General features: G+C 40.1%; 1 protein-coding gene across 2 annotated transcripts; it reads right to left on the bottom strand.

The window, feature by feature from the left end:
• Nucleotides 1–3,521: 3,521 nt before the first annotated feature.
• Nucleotides 3,522–22,816, bottom strand: LOC125075081 (protein son of sevenless). Of its 2 annotated transcripts, none has more exons than XM_047686680.1 (34): nt 22,468–22,816; nt 19,564–19,683; nt 19,069–19,206; nt 18,236–18,412; nt 17,640–17,831; nt 17,184–17,313; nt 16,736–16,839; nt 16,309–16,476; nt 16,168–16,232; nt 15,772–15,902; nt 15,382–15,482; nt 14,696–14,801; nt 13,662–13,803; nt 13,308–13,437; nt 12,735–12,915; nt 11,599–11,710; nt 11,137–11,293; nt 10,810–11,046; nt 10,489–10,584; nt 9,930–10,275; nt 9,732–9,853; nt 9,391–9,510; nt 8,602–8,665; nt 7,757–7,828; nt 7,221–7,365; nt 7,093–7,149; nt 6,758–6,902; nt 6,542–6,641; nt 6,334–6,403; nt 5,091–5,159; nt 4,897–4,946; nt 4,573–4,646; nt 3,974–4,152; nt 3,522–3,790 (listed from the first exon to the last, which is right to left on the bottom strand). In XM_047686680.1, the coding sequence occupies exons 1-34, from the start codon at nt 22,561–22,563 to the stop codon at nt 3,733–3,735; spliced, it is 4,254 nt and encodes a 1,417-aa protein (XP_047542636.1). In that variant the 5' UTR covers nt 22,564–22,816; the 3' UTR covers nt 3,522–3,732. The 2 variants fall into 2 exon arrangements, with proteins under 2 accessions (XP_047542636.1, XP_047542637.1); XM_047686681.1 differs by having other exon boundaries at nt 6,334–6,400.
• Nucleotides 22,817–23,010: the final 194 nt, after the last annotated feature.

The following is a 23,010-nucleotide window of genomic DNA, read 5'->3' as shown; positions in this document are numbered from 1 at the left end:
ATATATAATGGTAAGTTTCAATGATCACATTAAGGGGGGGTTATGCCTATAATCAATTTAGACAGACTTTAAACTATCGTAAAATTATAAACGGATTTTATATATACAATGAAATTTCAATCGTCTGTATATATATCTTGAAGCGTTTATAGTCGTTACAAAAAACAATCTCAGTTCTTATCATAAAAGAAAACACAGTTGGAGTGCGCGAAACCGAAAATAAAGGTTTTACTGATTAACAAAAAAAAACGTACCGTTTCGCACGACCGAGAATTAGTTCAGAATCTGATTATAAGCCGTTCATTTACAACAGTTTACAATCTGACTATTATTGACTAACATTACAATTATCCAGTTACATATATATATGTTGATATAAAGATGTTTAGGTTACATATCGTGTAGCGGGACCACATAACACCGGGACTTTTTTATATATTAAACAAGCCGCTGAAGTTACAAGGACATGACGAGATAAATGGTATATAGGAAAATTTACAATAACATATCTTTAGCTTATCTTACGCTTTGTGCGATATTCCTTTAGTGTGGCACGACCTTTATGGCTATCTTAAAAAAAAACTAATTTCAGGAAGTTTTCGATTCGAATATCAGAACTATTTTTATTGAATATATGAATTGCATAATAACAATAAATGCCGTGTCATACGATTATGTTTCTGGTGGTACCATCGGCCCTCTAAATTTCAAAAAGAAAAAAATATATAACAAAGAACTATTGAAAGGGCACATTCGACAATAACTTGAGATACGTAGAATGATCTGCGGTCACATAACGGGAAAGATCAAACGTACAGATAACACAACTAAAATACTTATACGATACGGTTAGCAAAACACATTTTTTCGTAAAAGTACTTTTAAAAATAAAAATTTATAGGGTTTCACTACCAGGACTGGAATCAGAATAGACTTTACAATACAAGATATAAGAGTCTACTCACACAATCACCTCGCACGTAAATTTAATTTCAAAGCGAAATACCAAACACATCATGTAATATTATAAACAAATCTATAATTTATATATTTAACGTTAACACCGCAAGTACATTCTACATAATCGTCGTCCGAACAACTTTAATCGCTAAATACAAAAATATATACACACACGTTCAATAAACTCGAGTATTTGATGAATCTAAAATATTTAATCTAAACACATAATTAAAACGGAGCGGGGCGTCGGATATACGAACATCTGTATATAAATCATTTTAAATATACATATACATACATATATAATCAATTTTTGTATTATAAGAAACAGGTAACGTCAGCATGGACATAATCTTAAAACCTTTCCTAGAATTCTCTCTTACGAATCATCTATAAAAACTTTTGTTTTACATTAAAATCTGCATAATCAACTTTAATATATATAATTTACAAACCCCTTCGCTTCGCTTATATACTTATATTTATTATATATCTCTTTACATAACATCTTTTTATTTACAATAAATGCTTAATGAGCATGGTTACTTTTTTTTATTTTTATTTTATTGTAAACTTGTTGGGTAATTGTTATTTATAATAATTATTTTTTTTTTTTGTTATAATCTAACTTTATTGGCACTGCACAGGATATTTTGTTAGGAGACGGCGAAATATTTAAATGAACAATCTTCAGGCGTGATAAGGGTCAGAATTCAAGGTCGTAGTTTGCAACGTTCTGTACAAAATCGTTTCACTCCGTAACGTATGCGCACGCGGTTTATTAATGCAAAACAATGACACAGTGGTATTTATTAAAGATTTCATTTATGTCGACTTAATTTTTTTTGATAACGCTACTTTTGTAATCGTTTGAATTAGCAAAACGGTTTACCATAATTATAAAAAAAAAAAAAATTTTCTTTACAGAACAAATTGGAGGGTACTTGTTAAGAGCATTCGTGTAACGGTACAGCTCGGGAAAGGATAACACACGATACAGCCTGATCTTGTTAATATTCAAGAAATGTTTTCGTTTTGCTTACGGAAAGTATAATTGTCTTTGACGCGTTACTCAAATAGCTACGATTAAATAACTGCTTACGGGTCGTAACTCTACGAACACAATTGAACAGTTCAAGAAAGCGTAAGCAAAACAAATCGTAGCCGGGCTTAAATAATGTTCGCGAATGCTCTTAAAAATACAATTTTGTTGAATCCCATCAAGTTCCTAATCGTTCTTCCCGATTCTGTCGGCAGGTAAGGTGTCTTGTTATTTGACAAAAAACATGACAAATATTCATTCCACAAACAACTATAAGCAAAATTTTGATTCAAATATTGATCTACACAATAAACTGCTTCCATAAGACATTTATTATTATTTATTAATAATGTTGGTTCGGTCAGAACTTGTCAACTTTAATAATCAACACATTTATAAAGTAAAACATTTGCTATTTTCCAAACGATTTATATCAGACTAAGACGTTTATCATATGAACAGTTTCTTGTTTTTTGTGAAATAATAATTGGTCATTTTTTTGCCAACCATACCATACTATTTACAAATAAAATTGACACGTGTTTCGTATAAGAAATGCGTTTTAAACTTTGCGTTATTTGAAGAAGTTATAACATGACAGTGGAACGCAAAGGTCTTGTATTGAATTAATGTTCATGCTTAAGATCTAATCGGGAAGGATTTTATTGCAAAAAATTATGTATTCATCGATAAAAAAAAAAATTAAAATTACATTTTGACATTAAGTATGTATTTGTAGTCTATTCCAACCGAAAGAGGAGTACCAACAAAAAAAAAACCTCGTCTTTGATTCGACGCGATATCATCGATACATAATAAACATAAGCAGCCCGTAAATGTCCCACTGCTGGGATAAAGGCCTCCTCTCCCTTTGAGGAGAAGGTTTGGAGCATATTCCACCACGCTGCTCCAATGCGGGTTGGCGGAATACACATGTGGCAGAATTTCGTTGAAATTAGACACATGCAGGTTTCCTCACGATGTTTTCCTTCACCGCCGAGCACGAGATGAATTATAAACACAAATTAAGCACATGAAATTTCAGTGGTGCCTGCCTGGGTTTGAACCCGAAATCATCGGTTAAGATGCACGCGTTCTAACCACTGGGCCATCTCGGAACTTAAATAATCTATGATATTCGTGAAGATTGTTTTGAATGTTTCGAAAAGTTATCGGAACTCTGGAAGTAAATTATTAAAGTGGATATAAGTAGTTAAGTGTAATAGTGTTGTATTATAAATAAAGATATGTTAACCAAGAACTGTTCGTAGTGCATATAGCTGAGCTATTAAAAAGTCGCATATACTATGTCAACATAAGGTTTGTTAATCCGTACTCCTCTTGCCACTGGAAGAGACTATGTTTATACCTTTGATAAATTTAATTAATTTCAATAATCAGCGTTTTTTAATGAATTATTTCTTAATGTCTTGGAAGCCTTGTTTAATTTTTGTGGAGTTCATCGTGAATTGGAATAGATATAACGGTTTAATCTATCACAGTACGGTATTTTACTTAATTTAACTGATTCGTAATGTTTAATTAACATTCCAAGACGACATAACATGTACGTTTTATCGTAATTAGTTGATTCTTTCATTATATTCTATCTATCGGTGTACCGCTTACGCTCGCCTGTCACGGTGGGGTGGGGGGAGGTAGGGTCGGGTGTCGCCTCGTGACGGCCGCTGCTCGGCGCGTGGTGGGCTCGGGCGGTAGTGCGGTGGTGGTTACGTTCGCGGCGCGACCGCCGCCGCCGCTGGTTTAGGTGGTAGTTTTGGAGCTAATCTGAAACGTACATTTATATATTTAGTTACGAATGTTCAAATCAGAAAGGGTGGATTAACTTTACAGATTACAAGTCTGTGTGTTTTAAACACAGACACTACTTTTACACTTATATTTTATATGTTTAGTATAATTATCTCTGTTTATATGATTGAATATCTGCAGCGTGAGGTCGGTACTCACGCGGCGGTGTGTCTCCGCTGCAGCAGCGCCGAGTGCGCCGGCCGCAGCAGCTCGGGAGGAGGCGGAGGCCGCGGTGGTAGCGGAGGAGGGCCCCCGCCCGCAGCCTGCGCTGGGGGGCCCGGCGCCGCGGGAGAGGACCCCGAGGGGGACCCGCCCGTCGCACACTCGTTCCACGACGACTGCGACGAGGATACATGTATTACAATCGGCCACTGTTGTAGTGCATTGAAATCAAATCAAATTCCTTTATTCAATATAGATGCATTACACTTACTCATTGATTGTCAAGCTAAACACTAGCACGGGTTCAGAAAATACCCTGACCTGAGAGGAGCCGGCGAAAGAAACTCAGCGGGTCAAAGAAAATTGAATTAACATAAGTAACTTAGAACGCCATAATTCCGTGGTCGGCGGCGCGTTGCAATGACTGCTCACTATCAGCTGGCTGAGGTTCGCAACGGAGCTTCGCAAAGTCGTTAACTTAATTGAGGTCCCACTACCGTTATCGTATAACCACAGCCAGGTAAAAAAACTACAAGCATTGCACTCTAAGACGCGATGCGTGCTTAGTATAGGCAATAAGTATAAGCGGGGCTCACGAGGTGCGGCGTGTGCGGCGCGGCGGAGTCCCGGCGGCGCCGCGGCGGTAGCGGCGGCGGGGCTGCGCCCTCCGCTGTAACCACACATATATATCACGTGTATATCACACCACCACTGAATATAACAGGAACACGTCGTATCCGGCTAGAAGGACCGACATTATATTTTGATAAAGTCTCAAACGATCTTATATCATATAAATGAGGGCATCATTTACGTTATCTATTATTAATATAACACTATTAATATGCGCAAAGAAAGATATCTTCTTAATTTAGTAACTAAAAACGTAACATAGTAGAAAAATAATTGACTGTACTTACAATTATGATGCGCTGACGGCGAAGTCGCCGATGGAAAACTAAAAGCAGCTCTGAAGGTAAAAAAATAATAAATTAGTAATTGTACTTTTATTTATGTCCCGAAAACGCTTCAAGATGGATCCATAAACGGTACTTATGGCTTAGAGTGTCCAGGAAAATCATTGTCTGTTAATAGAATCGATTAGAACTGGTACCTGTCTAGTAACAGCGGACTGATGGGAGGGGCAGGCGCAGGGGACCGCTTCGGAGACATGGCTGGACTTCTGTAATTCAATTATTTAATATTAATAAGTACTTCTCACCAGGACGGTTGTGGACATATAAGTTGTATCCTGCAAGTAGTATATGGTTCTAGATTATCATCTCACAAGATAATTTTACACAAATAAACATTATCCTGATTTAATTTAAAGTCCTCCAATCATAGTCTAACATCAAAGCCGTATCACTATGTTTATTTAGACGTAAAATATATATCTTTAAGCAAGTATAAATACCTTACTGATATTTAAAACGAAGTTAAATATTTACAAGAGTTAAATTATTATTTGTAACAATTTTAAATATGCCATAACACTCTGAAACCAGATCAGGAAATGAATACTTTTTTCCCATATATCTATACCAGATAACGTAAAGCACAAAACAGACGTACAATTCTAAATTCAGTAATGAATATGATAAGTAATCGCCTAGTTTTAATTTACAACAGACGATAAAAGCAAAATGAATTTCAAATTATGTATTTTATTCGAATTTTACGACCTCATTACTTTATAATAAATAAATTATATCGACAAACAATCGAATATTAGTTTACAAAGTCGTTTGTTAAACTTGTGATGGTTCGGGGATGCTTTGGCAATAATAAACCTGGCCAACTAATCAAAATCACGATCCATCTGAATCCCACCTGCCATCTGAATAAAGAAGGCTATCTAAAAATACTTGGAAGAAAATGCCTTCCCTCTGGAATTAATGTGATCGGTCGAAATTTTGTTTTTCAACAAGATAATGACCCCAAGCACTCATCCAAATTGTGCCAGGGCTTTTTAGAATAAAAACGAAGTGAAAAAGTCTTGCAAATTACGACGCGGCCCTCACAATCGCCAGATTCGTCTCCGATTGAATTAGTATGGGATGATTTTGATAGAAAAGTGAAGGACCGGTGTCTATCGAGCTCAGCACAGTTGTGGGCATATTTACAGAACGAAAGGAAGTCATTGGACTAAGAGTACATTTTCCATTTGCAGCCTGTATTTCCCACTGCTGGGCTAACCTCCTCTCCCTTTGAGGAGAAGGTTTGGAGCATATTTCACCACGCTGCTCCAATGCGGGTTGGCGGAAGACTACGAGTATTTCAATAACTCGTCCAAACTTTTGGACGGTAGTGTGTATGACGTCAATTTACTTTCGAAAATGTCCATTAGTACTCACCGGAACAGTTCATGGTGCTTCGGACTCGGCAGAGGGCGGTCCGGGGGCTCGGGGGGCGGCTCGCACGCTGCTGCACACACATTAGTCTTTACTAACTTAATATATATAAATCAGTTTGTGTGACCAATTTATAACATATAATTAAATAGATCAATAAATATGAGTGTCGTACAAAAATCTATAAACGATAGAATAGTGCGTTCGTTACCCGCATGAGGCGACGACGGCCTCCTCGGCACGACGGGAGGGGCCTCGTCGCGGGACTCGGGGCCCCCGCACGCACGCGGCAGCAGGGGCGGCACGCGTTCCTGGGAGAAATATCTCACGTGAGATTCGAAACGCAAATAGAAATTTACAGTGGCGTGCAGAGAATCATTCGACTATTTAAAGAACCGTGGTGGTCCGTCTTCTCGGCTCGGCTCACCTGCGGCGGCGGCGCGTCCTGCTTGCGGCACGCGAGGTGGTCCATGCTGCGCGAGTAGAACAGCTCGGCGTCCACGATGGCCCCGCGCGGCGACAGCGCGGCGCGCCGCGCGCTGCTGGAGCACGTGCTGCTCGAGCTCCACTTGCTGCGGGGGGGGGGGGGGCTCGTTAGTTTCATTATATAATATTCAGAAACTATAAGATACTAATCACCGATCTGATCTGAAAATTATATCGTTATATAACTCATAAAGTCATAAGACAAGTAGAGGTGTGAACAGACAGACAGACAGACAGACACCGAGCGTGGGGCGTGTAACAACAAACCGATCGTGCCTTGGCGAGTGGCTGTCCCGCGGGGAGGGCGGCTCGTCCCGCGCCGACCCGCTGTTCCTGTGCACAGATTATCGTATATTAGATTGCTTCTAATTGGTATAAAACAGTCGCTTCCCGCCACATGGTACCTGTTGAGCGTGGCGACGGACTTGCTCTTGTCGAAGAGCGCCAGGCCCTTGTCGAAGAGGCTGAGCTGTCCGAGCTGAGCGAGCGAGCTGGAGCACGAGCGCTCCAGCCGGGGCGACGTCAGCGACCCTCGGTCTTCCCGGGATCCTGCGAAGGTCATTTGTGATTATAAACCAGGATATGATGATGAAATATTAAATGTCATTTGTCACCAGTAACGAGATGTATATTACTTTAAATATGTATGGGTTTAATTTTACAAATTTTTAAAACCAAATCCACCCAATCCACTATAATAAACTTTTAGTATTAGTGGCTGTACAATTTAGTGCCAATATAACTTATAAAACATCTACACAAAGAAGATTTATCAAAAGTGTTTTACATACTTATTGTAAGTAATAATTGTGCGTCACATTGGCAAAATAATCTGTGCCCTTTCGACACAAATAAAAATAAATAATAATAATAATTAAACACAAACGAAAGATAAATTACCAAAGTTCCAAATCGTTGCGAGTACATTAGTGATAGTTACCGTGATCGTGTACAGGTAGCGACACCACGGAGATACCGTCCCACGTGCTCGTCGGCGACAGCTGAGCTACATCTAGAAAATAAATATAAATATCACTAGCTAAAACTGCGGCTTTAATCGCGCGAAATTTATAAAACACAAACTTCCAAACCGCGTTTTACCCCTTTAGGGGTGGAGTTTCGAGTAATCCGGATTAGCGGATGTATATATATACCCTAAAAGGAACCTACCAGCCAAATTTCAAGTTTGTAGATATATAGATATATAGTATATATGATAAAATTGCTGAGACCTCGTGATTAATCAGTGAGTCGTATTTTGATTTTTATATCTATAAATAGATTATCGTAGTGCAATGATTATTTGTTAATAAACATGTGCATTGAATTTTCATTGTTTAGCATTTGCATCCCACAAACAACTTGCAAACCAAAGGTATATCGTACATTTTCAAGCACTCAAGATTTATTATTACACACAGCATTCAAAACAGGAAATATTGGCATTTAGTGGTACAATTATTGAATATTTGTTAATACTCCTTTTTAGAAAAAAAAAACTATATAATTTACTAAATTGATATAATTTTTTGCTGTCTCTACTATTAGTCGTTTCACGCACACTAACACACCTTGAAATCACGAACATCACTCACACTAATGAAAATCTATAATAATTTAATTAAATAAATAGATCTATACTGTATTTTATGCTGATTCCTGTAACGCAACGATTTTAAATTACTTATTAAAGTCTACTTGTATAAAGAATATTATGATATGTGGACGGTACCTTACACGTGACCAACTAACGTTGAAAAATAAATACGACGGTGGTACACTCACTTGTGTTGTCATCGGAGACCTTCACCTTGACCGGCTTCAGTGAGAGGTCAGGATATCGTCGTGGCTGGACAAATAGATAACATTATGCATATTTATTATAGACAGGGACATTAGCTCGGAAATAATGGAAGCTCAGTGAATCGTATGTTTTAATTTATGTCGATAATTGGAGCTCTGGTTATATATTTTATATACAAAAGTTTTTGTTTTTTTTTTTATGATATCGGTTGGCGAACGAGGAAATGGGGCACCTGATGGTAAGTGATCATCACCGCCCATAGACAATAGGCAATGGTGTTGTGGTGTGTTGTATAAAATATTAACCATTCCTTACATTACCAATGCGCCACCAACCTTGGGAACTAAGATGTTAGTCCCTTGTGCCTGTAGTTACACTGACTCACTCACCCTTCAAACCGGAAATCAACAATATGAGTATGTAATGAGTACTGCTGTTTGGCGGTAGAATATCTGACGAGTGGGTGATACCTACCCAGACGGGCTTGCACCCTACCACCAAGTATATGAAAAACAAGTAAGTTGTATGTCTCGAATTTACATGAATGTCCAGGACATTTTGTTTTTGTACAAATAATTTAGAATAATGCAAGCTATAGGGCTGGATCAAGCGATCACACAATTGTTAAATAAAATAAAATTAATGCAGTTTATCTAACTAGTGGATGGAGCCTGATTAAACCTAAGACAGTAAATTTATTAGAATATTATTACTATTAAAAGAAAACTAATATTAGCTACAAGTACATGATTGTAATGGAAACTACTCACGAATTTCGGCATTTGCTTGAGAGGCATCCGCGGTTCGATCTCGAGGCTTTTCGCGTAGAGATAGTCGGTCACCTCTTTGTCGTCCATGCCAGGAAACGGCTCCAGCGAGTCCAGAAACGCCTGGAATAACAAAGTTGTTTTCAATATTTATAAAAATATTATATTAGTTTGCTTATGTCCTCTTAATAGAATTTTATAGACAAAGTGGTCAATTTAAAATACTAATTGTGATTAGAACCTCGGATTTTATAATCTGTAGCCGTATAAACTAGCTAGGAGAGCAGTTGCCAGCAGGATGATATTTTGTATTTGAATAGGAAGCGGTTCAATGGTATATATACCCTCGTCCGAGGCTCGACCGTGAGACAGTAGGGCTGATTCTGATACTGCTGGATCTCTCCCGTGATCTCCGCCACCTTGCGGCGCTTCGAGAAGTTGATCAGTTCCGAGTTCGGCAGGTAGTCTGAAAGATTAGACGAATCGGTCAAACGCGACAACCGGGGAGAGGTCACGGGCAGCCGCCGGCGCGAGTCGCTCACCGAGGTTCCCCTCCTCGATGTGCAGGATGTTGGTGAGGTACATGCCGAGGAAGGGCACGCAGGGCGGGTTGATGCTGCGCAGGCGCTCCTGGTAGCGGCGGAAGTGGTCGGAGTTGAGGTCGCGCAGCTGGTGCAGCGCGCGCGCCAGGCGCGGCGGCAGCAGCGCGAACGTGGCGCGCAGGCGGTGCACGGAGGCCGAGCCGCACGCCGCCACCACGCCCAGCACGCCGTTGAAGTTGTTGAGGTCCCGCAGCGCCAGCGCCAGCTCCAGCAGGCGCGCCAGCACCGCCGCGCGCTCCTCCAGGTTCTCGCTCTCCACCACCCACTTCTCCATCCAGCGCGTGAACTGCCGACAGCGGGCCGCTTTATAGTATGATGTGTATATCGATGTTTGAAGGGAGTAAAATACTTATTGTATTAATATTATAAATATATTACATAGATGCGACTGTTCAATATATATTTTTTAATACAATAAGTAGTCACCAAGTTCTGAGTACTTCAGTCATTCATTCAGTATTGAACTAAAAATAGACATGTAGAAATATAGTTGACTCACGTTAGTTGTATGCTTGATAATCCTCAGTAAGTTGGGGCTGGTCTTCTCCTTGTCTTTTTTCGTCCACACGGCCCCAACCAACTCCGAGGGTTTCACCTGATTTGAAAGTAAAAAGTTCACCAGATTGCTAGCTACGCAGAAAAACGTCTTTGTCAAAGAGAGCAGGGATTTCTAACCGTTACCTACCTTTCTGGGAGAATCCTCCTAATTTCATACCATCATTTAAGTAAGTTTAAGCATTGTAATATTGTAATATACCCCATCCAGTTAAGAGGTCCTAGTACTTACGACAAACTGCAAACTCGAACAGATAAATCTCACCTGCCGATAGAGCTGGAATTCCAACAGAGTTAGCTGGCGGGCCAGCTCCAGCGGGTGCAGCGCGAGGGGGTGCCAGTTGTACCGCTCGGGGTCGTCCACGTGTCGCAGCGGCGCGGGGGGCGAGCGGTCGAACACGTGCGACACGCCCCCCGGGCCCGGGCCCCCACACGACACCGCCGCGCCCGGCAGGGCCCCCCCACCACCGAACTCCGCCTCACCCTGGCCGCTCTGTGCGCACTGTGAACATACAGAGGTAGTTTAAGGTTGGCTTTCAAGATAAATATCCAATTACTCTATTCCGACATCCAATTTTTAATTATTACTGACCTTTCTCTGAACGGTTTTGAGCACGCTCTGGACCCATTTCTTCATCGGTTTCCCGTCAACGGACTCCAAAAATGCTATGAGCTTCTCCAACAGCGCCGGTTCTCTTTCGAAATCGTAGAAGTGTTGATCCACCCAGTGACGAAGTACGTTTATTACACTGTAAGAATTAAAAAAATACAATCAATGTCAAATTATTATTATTACTTTAAATACTCGTACATGCACTAAAAGCAAGACAATAAGATTTTATGTCACTTGTGCCCTGTAGTTACACTGGGTCATTCACCCTTAAAATTGCTGTTTGACGGTAGAATATCTGCTGAGTGGGTGGTACCTACCCTTATGGATTAGCACAAAGACCTACCAGCCAGTATAATTGATTCAATACAAGAGTCATACACTTGATAATTTGACTGCAAATATAGACTTTTGTCGCAATTCTTGGTTCGTGAGTATACATACCGGAACTTGACAGGCTGCTGGAACTCCTTCCGGTACCTCTTCCAGTCCTCTCTGGCGGTGTTCTTGCTCAGTTTCTCTGCGTCGCTACTGGCGGACATCTCCACGCACTCCGCTATAGCACACAAGTGAAAACTTTATATAAAAAAAACACTTTATGTATGTTTGTGTTACTATACTTATATTAAGGTAGTATTATCAGCATTAGGCTTCTAAACCATAATCCCAATGTTGATATCCGACATCAAACACGTGTTCATCTCCTTGGGAATCGTAAAATGGAGCTGGCCAGGAGAAAATACAGGTAATCAGACAGAAGCAAGGCTATTACTACACTATAGCGTCCAAGAACTGTATACAATAACGTGCAAGATGAATAGATGACAGCAAAAGTCGCGTGCTGAACCTGGTTAAGACTTGCGCAGGACCATGAGTTAAATAGACAAGAGTAGTCATATACACAGCAGTGCGAAGTGCGGATCATGATTATGCACATTGAAAGACATTTTATATTATTTTAGCATCTCGTTATGAAAAGAGGGGATATTTTCATTACTCAAAAGTAATCATGCCATAAATACAAAGACAAAGGGGCGAATTTAAACAAGCACTTCTAGTATGATTGAATACACAACATACACAGACCATAAATGGTAGCAAAACGTAATATATATATTTATATAAATGTGGTTTAGACTGCGGTTTTATTTAGAAAAGCACCAGTGAATATTCATGTGTGAGTAACAGAGAAGGAGAATATCATTAAGAAACCAGCAAGTGACAAATGAAATCCTACTACATGCCATCGCCTTCCTATGAGGGAACCTTTGCCAAATAGCAAGACATGTACTGACTTAAGGTATTTAAAACTTACAAATATAAAAAAATATATATAGTTCTATAATTCAAACAATATTTAAATGCATTCGATGGCTGCAACAGTGTAATGCTACTTCAGGTGTACAGTACCTATATCGAGGTCTAAATCCAGCAACGAAGCGTTCGGACTGATATCCTTCTTCGGAGTCTTGATCCGAGGGGCTGGCGTGTTAGGGGACAAGCGAGCGTATTGTTAGTTCGATTAGTACGTGGTGTATGTGGGGGGCGGTGGGGGCTGGTGTCGGGGGTTTGGTACGCACCGGGTCGCGGCGCGTCGTACACGAGGTGCGGCTCGGGGATGTCGAAGCGCTCGATGAGCAGGTCCAACAGCTCCGCGGGCGAGCAGAAGGAGCGGTAGGTGGTGAGGAAGGTGCGCACGAGGTTCAGGTCCGCGTGCACGTGGTAGGTGAGCCGCTCCACCAGCTTCAGCAGAGTCGCGCCCTGAGACAGACATATTAATTATAAGCCAATGTAGAGCCAATGGCGCCAGTCTGGGTTTGAACACACGATAATCAGGTTATGATCGTCTGTTTCTAAACGACGACTAACGACAAATGACCTTCGTGGTCGAGTAGAGTGTACAAGTTCATTAGTTTTCTATGTTTCCTTGGGTGTTCTGATATTCCTTAACACAAGTGCTTTAGCTACATGCATTGGGATCAGAATAATGTGTAATTTTGTCCAATATTTATTTAAATATATTTTTATTATAAAGAACTCGATTATCCATCGTTTAATGTCTACGTAGTAGCTGGTAGTGAGCGACGATGTAAATCATCCAACAATATATTTCCATAATACCCAAATACCCTTCTCAGAGCGTCGGGCCTCACCTTGATGAGGGGCGCGTTCCCGGGGCGCTCCTCCAGCACGATGTTATCGGTGCAGTCGGGCTCCGCGAACCGGTACAGCGACGCCGGCGGCAGCTGCAGCGGGTGGCGACGCTCCAGGTCCAGCAGGATGCTGCACGAAGGGAAACAGAACTAAGCTTAACATGCAATAACTATTCTAATATTTGTTAAAATATATAAGTGTGAATAAGAATCTGGAACAATCTAGGCCGGCACGCATCCGTTGTGAGAACAGTGGAAGACAAACCAGTAGGGTTAATTAAGTTTAGAAAGTAATTAAATGTACACTAAAAGCGGTTTATCATAAGTATTGTATAGTGTGTGTGTGGGCGTCACCTGTCGAGACTGCGGTCCAACATGGGCTTGGTGTTGAGCAGCACGAGGTCAGCCATCCAGCTGCGCTTGTCAGCGCTAGAGGCGGCCGCCAGTAGCACAGGCGGGCCCACGCGTGGGCACAGCTCGATGAGGTTGCGGCCCTCTGCGGACACGTCCACTGTTACTTCTCAGTCGTTTAGCTCAGTACATAATTACATTAAGTCATCATCTCGTCCAGACATCATTTATATTTCGACTACCATCCTGGTGGTCAACTTAGATGTTATAGTTATGTCAAAGGATTCAATTGAATGCAAAATTACCATTTACGAGATGTATGCATGTGTACCTTCTATTTAAAAAAAAAACTACTAAAAACCCTGTAATTCATCATATTTCCAAATGGATTTCACTTGGTAGTAAAACTTTGTGCTGGTCCATCAAGTCCACTACCCACTCATCAGATATTCAACCGCCAAACAAAGATCTTTAGTATTGTTGTGTAAGGAATGGTTAAATTTACGGTCTATGGGCAGTGGTGTGGTGACTTCTGATTTCCATAACACAAGTGCTTTAGCTCCTTACATTGGGATCAGAGTAATGTATGTGATGTTGTCCAATATTTATTTATTATTTATTTATTTACTTACAATAATGGCTAAATATGTTGTGGCTTTATTGCTTTTAAGAGTCTACTTAAACAAAAATACATTTTGAATAATGAGACAATTAAATTTATATGAACTATCTATAAATCAGAATCAACGAATATCTCGAAACTATTTTTCTACATATATATTTTTTTAATACTTAGCAAGTAAACTATTCGTTGAGTCCAGAAATATCTCAATCAGTATGGCGACCGCCAACCCGCATTGGAGCAGCGTGGTGAAATATGCTCCAAACTTTCTCCTCAAAGGGAGAGGAGGCCTTTATCCCAGCAGTGGGACATTTACGGGCTAATATGACGATCAGTATGGCAGATATATTCTCGTATAATTTGTCTGTAGTATTTAATACCTGTTCAATGTTAATATACAACTCAACATTCTTACCTTCGCCGTCAGCCCGATCAACGATCTTCAATTTCCGTATATGTAATTTTTCTTTTAATTTTAATTGCTGCAAACCACCCGACGTCACACCACTATTTACAGTTACCTGCAATAAATATTAAATTTATTTCATTAAGACAAAAAAAAACAAACGAGTACAGTCCGAAATACAGCCAGCGCTGTCCTCCTGCTCTCTCACTCTAATCCATTAGAGTAAGAGAGCACGAGCCTGCCTACCGCTGCCGTATGCATAAGAGAAAGGGAAGCCGGACAGACTGGAGCCTTAACGCGTTACGTAATGTAGCGGTTACCCCGCATATTAGAAGCTATCACTTCCAAAAGTATCCTAAATATTCCACAAATTGGCACACGTAATCACATAAACCATTACTTTATGATGAAAATTACGATGACGATTACGTTGCCGGCATTTATCTGAGGGTATAGAACTAATATAAGAATACAACAACTGTTCCTGCACACTTTAAATTCGATAGAACAGAAATTCGACACTCCTTGAGAGAGTCAAACTTCAAACTGCTAATACAGGAAACCTGATCATATTTTATTGGACCGACCTGATGTTTGTAGCAAAGAGTTCGAAGTCTAAAGACTTAAAAATTAGAAACCAATGAGGTAGTTATTGTTGTAATATGAATAACGTACACGTGCACGTATCAACTTACCAGACTAGTGACGGGCTTACAGAGAAGTAATAGTCCGTCGAAGAGGAACGCCCGGCGCTCCGCTATCCGCTTGCCGGGACCGATTTTCGACAGCGAATCCTCTGGAATGGGAAATTATTTATTTTATAGAAATATATTATTATATTATGTTTTTTTTTTAACATTACCTTATATGTCGTCGAGGCATTATCTCATATATCGACGGGTCCATAATAGACGGCGCTGGTAAGAGAATCATCAAGCCTGGTTTCGTCTTGAAATAACGTTTGAGCGTACTCGATTTGATTGTCACTGGAAGTCGCTGTCAAACTCGTGAAGGCATTCGTGGTTGCCATGTAAAGCAGGGTTGTAATATGTCGGCTCAGCAGTGCGGTCGTGGGGAGTACGTACCGCGTATGAACTCGTTGCAGCAGTGCGGCACGTCGCGCGCGTCCCAGTTGTCGACGAGGCGCGCCAGCTCGCCGCACTTGTCGATGGCCAGCTGCCGCCGCGCGCGCCACAGCGAGCGCACCGCGCCCTCCCTGCGGCCCACGGGTTACTAACGCTAGCTGCACCGCAGTGCACGCTCCGCCGAAACCGACCGACCGAGCCGCCGGGGAGCTCGGTCGGTACTCTTTTGCAACGTTGCAAATACTACGTCGCGGTATCATTTTTAACAAGATTTGAATTCATAAATCGTCAAAGTTAAAAATATCCGCGGATCGAAAGAGGTGGATCGATTTATATTGAAATATTGTCATTTTTTAGGTTCTAGTAAACGAAGATTAGCGAAAACTTAGCACTTACAATTTCGGTCCGTTTCCCAGCGCCTTCGTCAGCAGTTTCTTTATCGGATGCAGATTGCACTCCACCTGCGAACACGGAGCGGGTGAGTAAGCGTGGGAGGGCGGGGCGCGGAGGGGGCGGCGCTCGCGGGGGGGCAGCGACCTGCTTGAAGCTCTCGCGGTCGTCGGAGGCGGGCGCGGCGGTGAGCAGCGCGCGCACGTAGCTGTGGTACAGCAGCACGTGCGCCACGGGCGCCAGCAGCAGCCGCGGCAGGCAGTACTTCACGGCCAGCCGGAAGCCGTGCCCCGCCGTGTCCAGCCGCTCCGAGCGCTGCATCACGATTATGATACGGGGCATATTAAACCACACCAAAAAATAATAATAATATTAAAAAACTGAAAAACTATCTCGTTGATGGAAATCTTGAATCTCATAAATAAAAAAAAGGTTTTTTTTTATCAAAAATGATCAGACGACTAATATTATACATTAATTTCTCTATCTACACTATGACTATATCTCCGTAACAGTTGAGAAGGACCAAATCAACCTTATCTACATGAAAGGTTAGTAGTAGAGAATTTTTTACCACGGGATCGTCCACAATCTTCTGCAGCGCTTCCCTCGACTCCTTCTTCGTGACGATGTTCGCGTAGCGCACGTACGCTCGGAACTCTTCCACCTCGGCCAGTTCTGAAAATATATAAAAAAACAATTGGAGAATACGTCAAACATGTACAATCGAATCCTATGTATTTGACGTTATTAATGGAAATAGCATTTAGACTTGAGTAAGCGTACGATTATAGAAGGTAGATTGAGCAGATTCTGAACTTGAGACAGGGGTTTCGGGTAAGCATACTAGAAGTTCATGATCCTAGTAGGTGAGCCAAGGAGAGGCCCTCTTGGGAAAACTTCAATGTGACTTATTTTGTATAATTTCATATATTAACTAAATCCACTTCCATGTCGGCGTTTATTAAAATGACTTTTGAATCAAGATAAATTCGATTTAAAATTTCAGATCGAAACGCTACCTTCAAAGCAGCTCCCAATGTAGGGCGTGTGCGAGTCTTGCGACATCTCCATGGCGTCCTCCAAGTTGCCGAGCAGCGTCACCGTCAGCTCGTATATGTCGACGATGTTGCCGAAGATCAGAGATATCGTCTGAAAGTTTAATATTAGAAGAATGATAACCTCAATTTAGATACGATTCCGTTACACCATTTATTACTCCAGAGAGGCTGGTGTGAATTGAATTGTTTGCAATTGTTATGATAATGAGACGTCATTATCCCCTCTTGACCGATATCGGTTACGGTGACCGTTTAAATCATTTTTAGGAACCAGCCAACCGTGCAGGACTTATTATAATCCAAAGTGTGTACGCAAACACAGGTCCATCCTCTACTTCTATACTTCCATAACTGTAAGAGATGATGAACGCCACGTACTGTCGGCTGACGGTACTGTACGGACAGCACGACACGCACCTTGCAGTCGCCGTCCAGGATCTTGTCCAGCTCGTCCTTGAAGACGCGCACGACGAGGTTGAGGTCCCTTAGGAAGGCGCGCTCGTCGGCCAGCAGGTCGCGCACCAGCTCGCCGTAGCCCTGCGCGCGCGAGCCCGCCGCGCTGGCGCCGCCCGCCAGCGCCGGCTCCTGGTAGAACACGTCCACCAGCACCTGCGCACCATATTACTGGGGTTGTTTAGAGGACGAGTTGGATATTTTCTTCTCTGAGCCAAAAGTTGTTCTTACTTTGACAATAAGTGTAATGTATCTACATATATTGAATAGTGTAACAGCCTGTAAACATCCCACTGCTGGGCTGAGACCTCCTCCCCTTTGAGCACACATTTTGAAGATAATTAGCAGAATTTCATTGAAATTATACAAGCATGTTTCCTCGTGAATGTTTTCCTTCAGCGCCGAGCACGAGATTAATTATAAACACAAAAAGCCCAGGTGACTCAGTGGTTCGAAAGCGTGCATCTTAAACGATGTTTAAACCCAGACAAGCACCACTGTATCTCCGCATGCCTAATTTGTCTATATTGAATAAAGAAATATAAATACAAATAGCGCACCTTGTCGGCACACATGGCCGTTTTGATATCGCTCGTCGTTATCACTTGGTAGCCGCTCTTCTGCGATATCGTCTTCACGAACGTACCGGACAGCCTGAGGATGTCGGTGCTGACGTACTCCAGCACGCTGGTCATACACGCCGACACCGACGTATCGATCTTGTACAGGAGCACCTCCTGAAATACGGACGTATATATTTATTTGATGACCAATATTGATAAATTCTAATTCCTGAACATTTTTTTTTTATGATATCTGTAGGCGGACGAGCAAATGGGCCACCTGATGGTAAGTGGTCACCACCGCCCATAGACAATGGCGTTGCAAGAAATATTAACTATTCCTTACATCACCAATGCGCCACCAATCTCGGGAACCAAGACGTTATGTCCCTTGTGCCCGTAGTTACACTGGCTCACTCGTCCTTCAAACCAGAACACAACAAAACTGAGTACTGCTGTTTGGCGGTAGAATATCTGATGAATGGGTGGTACCTATCCAGAAGGGCTTGCACAAAGCCCTACCACCAAGTAAATTTCTGCCTTGTATTCTTAAGATTGTTATTCTTCTGTACACTAGCCATTTGCATAGGCCACAGTATTCTCTTTTACAAGGTACATGACCAAGGCTTCCAAGGGCTTATCCAATCACAAATGTGATGAAGATATCTTGACAAAAAGCAGTAACTTTTACCTGGCGTTTGAATACAGGTCTTGGGCATCGACAACCTTTAAACCTAGCCATTAATGACTGATGCCAACACTACACAACTTTAGCATTAACGATTAATGTTACCACATTAGCTCAGATGCTGAATCTATATTCTTCATACCTTCTGCAGCAGGTGATGGATCTTCTCCAGTGGTAGCACCAACTTTTTCCGTCTCACGCTGGAAGGATCACGCGTCTCGCCGATCGCCCAACTGTCCAGCGGCGTGGGGAATGTACGCGCGACGCGTTCCTCCACATCCTGAACATAAGAATCGTGTCGATAACATACACATGGAAAATCGTATTTTTATATATCAGACTACGTTCTTGGGCAGAAAATTCAAAGTCAAGTGTACCGATTTTTATTGGAAATAGGAAGGCAGACAGACTAATGTAACACTTTCTAGTTTCTCCCCTTTGCCCTCTCACCTTCACACGCGTGCACAGTCGTGAGCGAAAACTAACTATAAATAAAATGCCAAAGGTACGCGGCTCTACTACGGGATATTAGATTGAACGTAGACAGAACTGAGTACCTGTTATAGGGTACAAGTACCTTCTTTAGTTGTTATCTGTGAATTATTTACAGCTTACAAATAAGATGCGATAAAGTTACCTGCGCAGTGAGCGGAGGCGGCACCGCGCACAGCATTGCCAGCAGCTTTAAGCAGAGCGACTCGACGAATTCCAGCGCGCTATCCTCCGCGGTCAGCGTCGGGTGTAGCGACACGAGGATCTAGAAAAAATTATTAAGAGTAGTCATTAAAGCATCTATTCGATAGGAATTTTTTACTTTGTAGTACTATGTTCCAGGTGCAGGCACGAGGAATATAATATCTTAGAACCCAAGATTGGCATCACATTGGTGTAATGTCTATTTGCGGTTACCAATTTAAAATTATGTTTACATTTAACATAAAAAGTGTCTAGTGGCTGTTTTTAAGGATTCAGATCCCTTGGTCGTACGTCGTAACCCTGAGTAGGACAGTCTCGAAATAAGCAGTGTTAACAGTCACATGCATTAAGATCTCGTAATGCCATTGGTCCCTCCTGAACTCCTTTTGCGAGAGAATAGAGTATAACATTTCCTATGCATGCCTTAGCCTAGTCTCACTTAAGAATCGACTGTCCGAAAATCAAGACCATCGTTTGTTTTTAAACACAAAATTCCATCTCTCTGGTCGAAGACATACTCTGTTTATATAGGGTATTAATCGAAGATTCATTGGAATCTTACCCATCGAAATCCCTGCAACCGAGTACTGTACTACTCCGAGGAAATGATTCACCACTACCCGTAGTAATTCAAGGTCTAAACATTCTATTACCACATAGAACTGGAGTAAAAACATAATAAAACCTGTTTACATTTTTCTGTAGAATTTAACCATTTTTAATATTAGCACACAACAGTTTCTTACAAAAGGATTAACAATTTTATATATAATATGAAATCTTAGCTATGCATTCTGCAGATCCCTATGTTACTGGTCACCGGGGCTCCAACTATCTACCAATGTTAAATCAATAAATTTACTAATAGTTTTTACTTGCCAAATAATTTACAGGAATTAAGTTCAGAAATTTTATGGAAGTTGACTGAAACATGAAACATAATCCATACAACTAGTATTATAAAGTTGAAAGTTTGTATGTATGGATATTGATTACACTTTCACACAAAAACTACTAAATTAATTTTAATGAAACTAAACAATAATATAGCTTATACATCAGATAAACACATAGGCTATAATTTATAAAGATATTACGTAAATAATACCTGACAACCAACCCCTAAAATGCAAGTGCAAACGACAACTAGTTCTTAATGAAACTGTGAAGTAAAAGAAGTTAAACCTAGTAGGTTCTAATAATATTAATTATAAAAAGTCATTAAATTCTCATTTAAATATTGATTTTGAAATCAATTATATATAAATATACTTTTTTAGTATTCTTATATACATTTTATTGTTTAAAAACTGTTGTTGTCATTGTTTGTTTCGCCCTGAACTAAAGCACCATTTAGAAGAATAACAATAAAAACCTTCTACATGAAACATACAGCTTACTTCAATATAATAAGTAAAAATACAAAAGACAAAGACATATGTAATAAAAAAAAAAAAAATTTGCTAATAGCTGAACTGTTTTATTTACTACAAACAGTTCTTGTATATATCTAATATATCTTTGATTTATAATATAAACACTATTCAACTTAACTACTTATATTCTTTAAAAAATATAGTACTACTACTAAATTTTACTTATATCATAAATTATCCCCCCTACCTATAATATTGCATAAATTAGTCAAATGTTGTTTTTTGTATATTAATTCATCTTTTCGTTGAATAAACGACATATGTCTCATATTTCAAGGCAATTGATCATATACCATAGTATTTTTAATTATTAAATGTATATTTAAATAATTTCATCAATTAACTATCACACTTTATTACTTATTTTAATATTATCATCTTATTCTAACGTTTCGGTAGAGAGACCTTAGTTTAATTACTTTTTATCTATTCTTAATAGTAAATAAAATAACTCTACTGCTACTAAGTGGTCAGGACAAGGGGCCATATGATAGCAATCACTATAGTGATAGGTCACTGCTGTCCATAAACATTAGTACTGTAAGAAATATTAACAATACCCTACATAGTCAATACACTAGCAATGTTGGAGACTTAAGTTTTTATATATCTATAGATACACTGACTCAGTCACCCTTCAAACTGAAACACGACAAGTCAATGCTTAGTATTGTTGCAGAATGTCACATATTCTATTACCAAACAACAATCTGTTTAACAGTAATATGTGATGAGTTGGTTGTGCCTACCCAGACAGGCTTGGACAAAGCTCTTTGACCAATTAAAATGTAATTAAATAATGTACAAGCATTGATGGTATTAGACACAATATAACACACTTGATCACATGAAGTTATTGTCTTAAGTACTGTCAAGTCAAAAAACTCAGTAAGCTTTAATGTTATAGATTTGATTACAACTTTGTTTTAATTATGTCATAATATAACATTAATAAAAGTCTTATATTTACTCCCTTCATTAGAAAAAAAACATAATTGTATATTTTCAAAATGTTTCGTTAATAGTGTGTTATAAAAGAAATACTAAAGTTAATTACAATTATATTGTGTATATAATAAAATAAATTAATCCAAAACGCATCCTTGACCCATCTAGATTTCGTTAGTGACCTCGATTTATATGCTATACGTAAATTTACGCCGTTCTATAGAAAATTATAAGTGTATTTTATTGAACTTGGCCCACTATCACAAATGCACGGCTTCGAAAACTGCCATATTTAGACTTAAAGACGAAACTATTGCAAATAATGTTTGGTAAATAAAGAAAGTTGGTAAATTATACCAAATCTTTTAAGATATTTAGATATATAATAGATGAACTGTCGTTTTCGTCCAAAGTCAACTGAGGCAATGTTTTGAACGGAATATGACATGTTGTATACAAACCTTTCGGAATGAATTGATGAACAGTCCGCGCCATTTCTCCGCATTCTCGGGGTCCTGGAAATCGTAACCCCGGCTCTCCTCCACTGTGGGCAGCATATTGGCCGGAGCACCCGCGCCGAATTCATGTAAACACTTTTATATCACGCAACTAGAAAGAACACCATCTCGCTTCACGCGAATTATTCACAGCTTCTTATTAATTAACACTGAACAATGACACCAAAAAATATATCGTATAATGGAATAATATATATAATAAATTGTATTAGCTTAATTATAACAGGACATCACATAAATTATTCTTTGATTCATCTAATCGGCAAAACGACGCCATTTTCGATTTATTTACAAGTACGTTCCCTTTGGATATCAATATTGGTTTCTGAAGACAAAAGTGATTTTTGATTGGTTCATAGAGAATGATGTCAAAGAAATGCACGCATACAATTGGCTAGGAGACGTTTGACGTTATTGCACTTACACCAATCCACAGATTACTGATTATATAAAGCTAAGTTAATGCTATTGAGGCATACACTTATA

This window comes from Vanessa atalanta, chromosome 29 (genome assembly GCF_905147765.1).
Source record: "Vanessa atalanta chromosome 29, ilVanAtal1.2, whole genome shotgun sequence".
Classification (NCBI taxonomy): Eukaryota; Metazoa; Arthropoda; class Insecta; order Lepidoptera; family Nymphalidae; genus Vanessa; species Vanessa atalanta.
Note: the sequence above shows the minus strand (reverse complement) of the source record. Positions and strands in the feature narration are given on the sequence as shown.